This window comes from Apaloderma vittatum, unplaced genomic scaffold (assembly GCF_000703405.1).
Source record: "Apaloderma vittatum isolate BGI_N311 unplaced genomic scaffold, ASM70340v1 scaffold16159, whole genome shotgun sequence".
Classification (NCBI taxonomy): Eukaryota; Metazoa; Chordata; class Aves; order Trogoniformes; family Trogonidae; genus Apaloderma; species Apaloderma vittatum.
The window spans coordinates 1-4,763 of record NW_009733641.1 but is presented as its reverse complement, the minus strand read 5'-3'; the positions used below and the strand labels follow the sequence as shown (position 1 = coordinate 4,763).

At 44.5% G+C, this 4,763-nt stretch overlaps 1 protein-coding gene across 1 annotated transcript in view; it reads right to left on the bottom strand.

The window, feature by feature from the left end:
• The window catches only part of GPA33 (glycoprotein A33 (transmembrane)), a gene marked incomplete at its 5' end in the record, with an annotated part of 4,939 nt that extends 730 nt beyond the window's left edge, over nucleotides 1-4,209 (bottom strand). The window contains 4 exons of the mRNA XM_009875989.1: nucleotides 55-178; nucleotides 462-575; nucleotides 2,872-3,030; nucleotides 3,999-4,209. Coding sequence (XP_009874291.1) covers nucleotides 55-178; nucleotides 462-575; nucleotides 2,872-3,030; nucleotides 3,999-4,209 — 608 coding nt within the window. The remainder of the gene's footprint in view (nucleotides 1-54; nucleotides 179-461; nucleotides 576-2,871; nucleotides 3,031-3,998) is intronic.
• Nucleotides 4,210-4,763: the final 554 nt, after the last annotated feature.

Sequence of the window (4,763 nt, the reverse complement as noted above, 5' to 3'; positions counted from 1 at the left end):
GAGGCTGAAACCCATTCCGATGTTCCGTTCACTTTTCTAGAGAAGGGTACTTACGTCATCTCATAGTCTGTGTCCTTGTCCTTCCGACAGCAGCAGCAATAGGCTAAAATACCAATAACTATAATTGCAGCAACAACTCCACCAATGATGCCAGCGTAAAGAGCGATGTTCATGGATGCTGTACAGGAAGAAAAGAATTAGCCCTTTGCAGGGAGAATGCTCTGGAATGCAATCAGCACAATCACCAGTCTTCAAAGCCCGCCACCAGATGTCAGATTGGACTACCAGACCCAGTCTGAGTGGCAGCCACATTTCTTTTTTTACTACAGCAACTGGAATTAATTCTGTATTGAGTAGATAATAAGTTTGCGGGAGTGATTAGTTAGCTAGTGATAGGGAGGAGACCCCGGATCTGAAAACTTAGCTAGGATACTTTCTCTGGTTGCAACCCAGTTTCTTACGTGGCATAACGCTGACCGTCATGTTGCAAGATTCCCTTCCCACAGTGTTTGCTGAGGTGCAGATATAAAAGCCAGAGGTATCCGCCGAGATGTTCTTCAGAGTTATTACTTCCCCTGTTGAGAAAACCAAAGAACAGTCCAAAAAAGAAAAGAATTAAAGCAGGGAAGGAAGTGGGGACAGCAGCCCTTCAATTCTAGTCCCAGGTAGTGGAAGTTAAAGAGAGGTTATTAAAGTTGATGGATTGCTCTGCTTCGCTCGGGAGCTGCCATGCTAATCACCAGGTTTTAGTGTAATTGGTGGGAGGACAAACGGAAGTGTGCTGTTTTGATTATAGGGAGCGTGTGGCATTTGAACATTCATTCTAGAAAGAAAATTGTAGGTGGAGGGTAAGGAAGTATGTGTGCTTAGTGAAAGCTTCTTTTGCGTTGGATTTTTTTGAGGCACAAGATGGCCTAAAGCAGCACCTGGCTTGGAGAACTGGCCATCTGACGAATTAACTTGTAGAACAACAAGCTCTTCAATCCTCCAGCTCTTAAGATTTCAGATCTGAATTACTTACCAGTGGGGAAAATTGTTTCCTAGTCTGACAGAGGCCACACAGTCTGAGAAGATAAATTAAGGAAAAAGAACCACAGTGACATGGGATTCCTGTGATACCGATGTTTTCCATCCAACCTAACAGAGCTCAGAACCGTGTACTAAAGCTTAGCTCCGTCTGCTCGAGCAGTCAGTTTTTACTTGGTACATCTCCAGCTGACGTTTGTATGTGTAGCCTGCGTGTTTGTGATCTACTGATAAAGGTCCAGATTCCTGCTCTAAAACGAAAAGTCTCTGAATACTTTTGAGTGACTTTCATTTTTCCTGTGATCTCACGTCTTTCCAGCCTGCTCACGGGACTGGGATTTTGTTTAGCCTCTGCTGGCGCCTAGCGCCGGATAGTGAAAGAGCAGGCAAACCAAGAAATAACAGACTGCGTGTTTGGGGTTTGGTTGTTTTGTTTTTTTTTTTAGTCTCTGCATCTTGTCGGTGCTCACTTTTCTTTGGATTGTTGTGGGTTTTTTTTCCCAGTGTGATGTTTGTAGCACTCAGAGTTGGAGTCTATACCCTGACTGCAAATCCTCCTATATTAAATCAAAAGTCATTGACTGGTGAGTCAAATTGGCAAAAATGAGGGTCAGATACTATCAGTTTTGGAGTGGCTCCTGAGGAGATCCTGCCCATGCTGCTGCACTGGGACTTGCTTAGCACAGGTCCTTGGCATGGAAAGGAATCGCTTGTAGTGACAGCAGGGCGTCCAGCCAGCGCGGGGCAGAAGGGGACAATCAGTGCACAGTTTGGATATCGGTTTCCTGATGAAAACAGAAATGAGGTGGAAATGGATCAGAAGAGACTCTTGTCCCGGGGAAGAGCAGGATGATGGCAGAAGCTGTAAGGGGACAACACGTGGTGTGTTCAAGGCTGTGCGTGATGCGTTGGCACCGCTTAGTGGCCAGTCAAATGAATAAGCTTTGTGACCCTGGCAATGCTTGATCTTTAGCATAATTGATGCAAGAATCGGCTAGTGAGTGTTAAATATCTTGTGGAGTCTGAATGTATTTAGTTTACCTCCATAGTGATGCTACAAGAAGTTAAACCAGGAAGGGTAGGTTCAGACTCTCAGTCTTTCTGGAGCTGGACATACCAGGAAGAAACAAAGTTGTTGAAAGGAATAAATCTGACTCTCCTGTCATTACTACACTTCAGAGAGTATTAAACTCATATTTCTGTGTGAAGAGGTCTACTAGAGATCCCCGCCATAGAAATTCAGTTCCTTTTTTTCCTAGATTCTGACTTTACATGGAAGCAAACAAAATATTGGGGCCTGTGTGACAGTCCTAAAGAATCAGAAGCCTCTTTTATGCTCAAAGCAGGAACAGTGTAACTGTTTCTTATCCCACCTTCCTCTAGGTGAACAGTAATCTCTGTAAAGAAAGTAGCTTCAAGAGCCGATTTTTATTTGCCTTCAGCCCAGAGAGCACCCCCATTACTGACAAGCAAGCTGGGATATAAAGACACATCAGTTAGAAAACTCGATGTTATGCCTCATGTTATGCCGCCATTACACTCAGCAATTGAGAAGTGATTATTTCTGGCTCCTTCCAGAGAGGGTCAGCTTTCTTGCTAGCAGAGAGCTGAAGTGAAAATCTTAATGACTATTGCTACCTCAGGTAACAGTCCTTTTCCCCCTTGCTAAATTATTCATGAGTGTGTCTTGTATGAAAAGGACAACTTTTCAAAATCCTAGTCAGAGAACTTCCTAGAAAAAGCCATAAGTGTGCAGTTTTGTATTTGCATTTCAAAATCTTTCCAACTCTGATCTACAGAGAGCGCAGAGATTTGATTTCAAATTTGTTTTTGAATTTCCCATACCTTCTGTGGTTTGTAGCACACGGGGATTGTTTTGTACGTCAAAGCTTTGCCAGGTATATTTAGGCTTTGGGGAGCCCTCGTGAGAAATGCAGGTCAGATTAATTGTCTGTCCATATTCTGCTGTCCCCAAAATGTTGCATTCTGGCTCGGATGGTGCAACTGAAGGAAGAAAAAAGGAAGGAATTTAATTAATCTGAAGTAGTTTATTGTTTCAACCCATCTCCTGCACTTACGTTCTTTATTCTTGCTAAACAGAGACCGGTCTTGTACCTACCACCTTCTCAGAGAAACTGGAGTGAACTTGTCTCTAGTTTGTTTCTTCTTTCTTGGCACTGGTCAGCCAAGAAGGAAATGTAAGATGCTTTTTGGAATATGTCTAGCACTGTTGGGTAGCTCATCCTTAAATAACAGGAGTAACGAGGCTGGGGAAGGGACTGGAGGGAAAGTCCTGTGAGGAGAGGCTGAGGGAGCTGGGGGTGTTCAGCCTGGAGAAGAGGAGACTCAGAGGGGACCTTCTCACTCTCTACAACCACCTGAAGGGAGGTTGCAGTCAGGTGGGGGTCGGGCTCTTCTCTCGGGCAACCAGTGACAGGACGAGAGGGCACGGCCTGAAACTGCGTCAGGGAGGGTTTCGGTTGGATCTCAGGAGACACTTCCTCATGGAGAGGGTGCTCAGGCACTGGGATGCACTGCCCAGGGAAGGGCTGGAATCATCATCCCTGGAGGTGTTTAAGGAGAGGCTGGATGTGGCACTTAGTGCTGTGGTCTGGCCGATGTGGTGGTGATGATGATCTCAGAGGTCTTTTCCAGCCTCAACAATTCTGTGATTCTATGACAAGCCAAAGGGAGAGAGTAAGGAATGCCTGTAGTAGGGCAAGGGTTATTAGGAAAGCGAACTACACAACTCTGAAGACTATTTCCTGTAGCCAGGTGTCTGCGTGAGTTGGGGGCTCTAAGCCTTCCAGCCTACTTCTATACTAGTAGGAAAAGACCAAAGATGGAATTGTGGGTGATGACTTCCTGATAATGTTTTTTTCTCTTAGAAAATCTGTTGTCTAAAACAACGTGGATATTAGAGGAAGGGCAGTTTAATCTAATGGATCTGCCATTGCCTCCATCATGCTTACCAAGGACGAAAAGAGATAGGATTGCGGTCTTTCTCGGCGAGTCATTCCTTAGACGAACGCTGCAAGCGTATGTCCCGTTGTCCTCCATGGTCACTGCGTTTATGGTGATACTGATGTCCCCTTTGTCTACGTCACCACTAAACTGTATGCGATTTTCATAGCCCTGGCCATACTGTATGAGTCCATCAAAATACCTGGTGACAGCATCGTTCTGATAGAGAGGGAGGGAAAACAGTCAATCCTGGTTTCTTCTGCTTGAGTCTACAACCTTACCCAATGCATCAGCCCACTCCTAAGAGAAGAGCAGCTTGGAAAATAGGGCCTTCAAACTGACCCATTTTGCAAAAAAATCCAGGAAAACCCATACGAATTCAAAAGGGACTGAGTTTCTGTCTAGAATCCTCTTCTCCCATCTTAGCAGAAGTTGGAGACAACTGATTTGTTTTGCTGGGGCTTATTCACCCTTCCCCACCATGAGACTTGTCTGAGATCCATACGTCAATCAAATTTCACTATGATTATGCAGACTCCCTTCCTTTCTTCCAGCAAGGATCTTCAGAGAAGAAACCCTTGGCAGTTACTGGATGGAGATCTCCAAAGGCTGCTTCCCCTCTCACTAATTCCCAGGAAGTCAAGGTAAACTTTAGAGGTCTCCTTACCTTCAAATACTCCATATGAATGTAGGAGACCTCAAGAATCTCTCCATGTACTGTTAACATCAAGATAAAACTTTCTATATATCTCATATATATATATGTAATATAT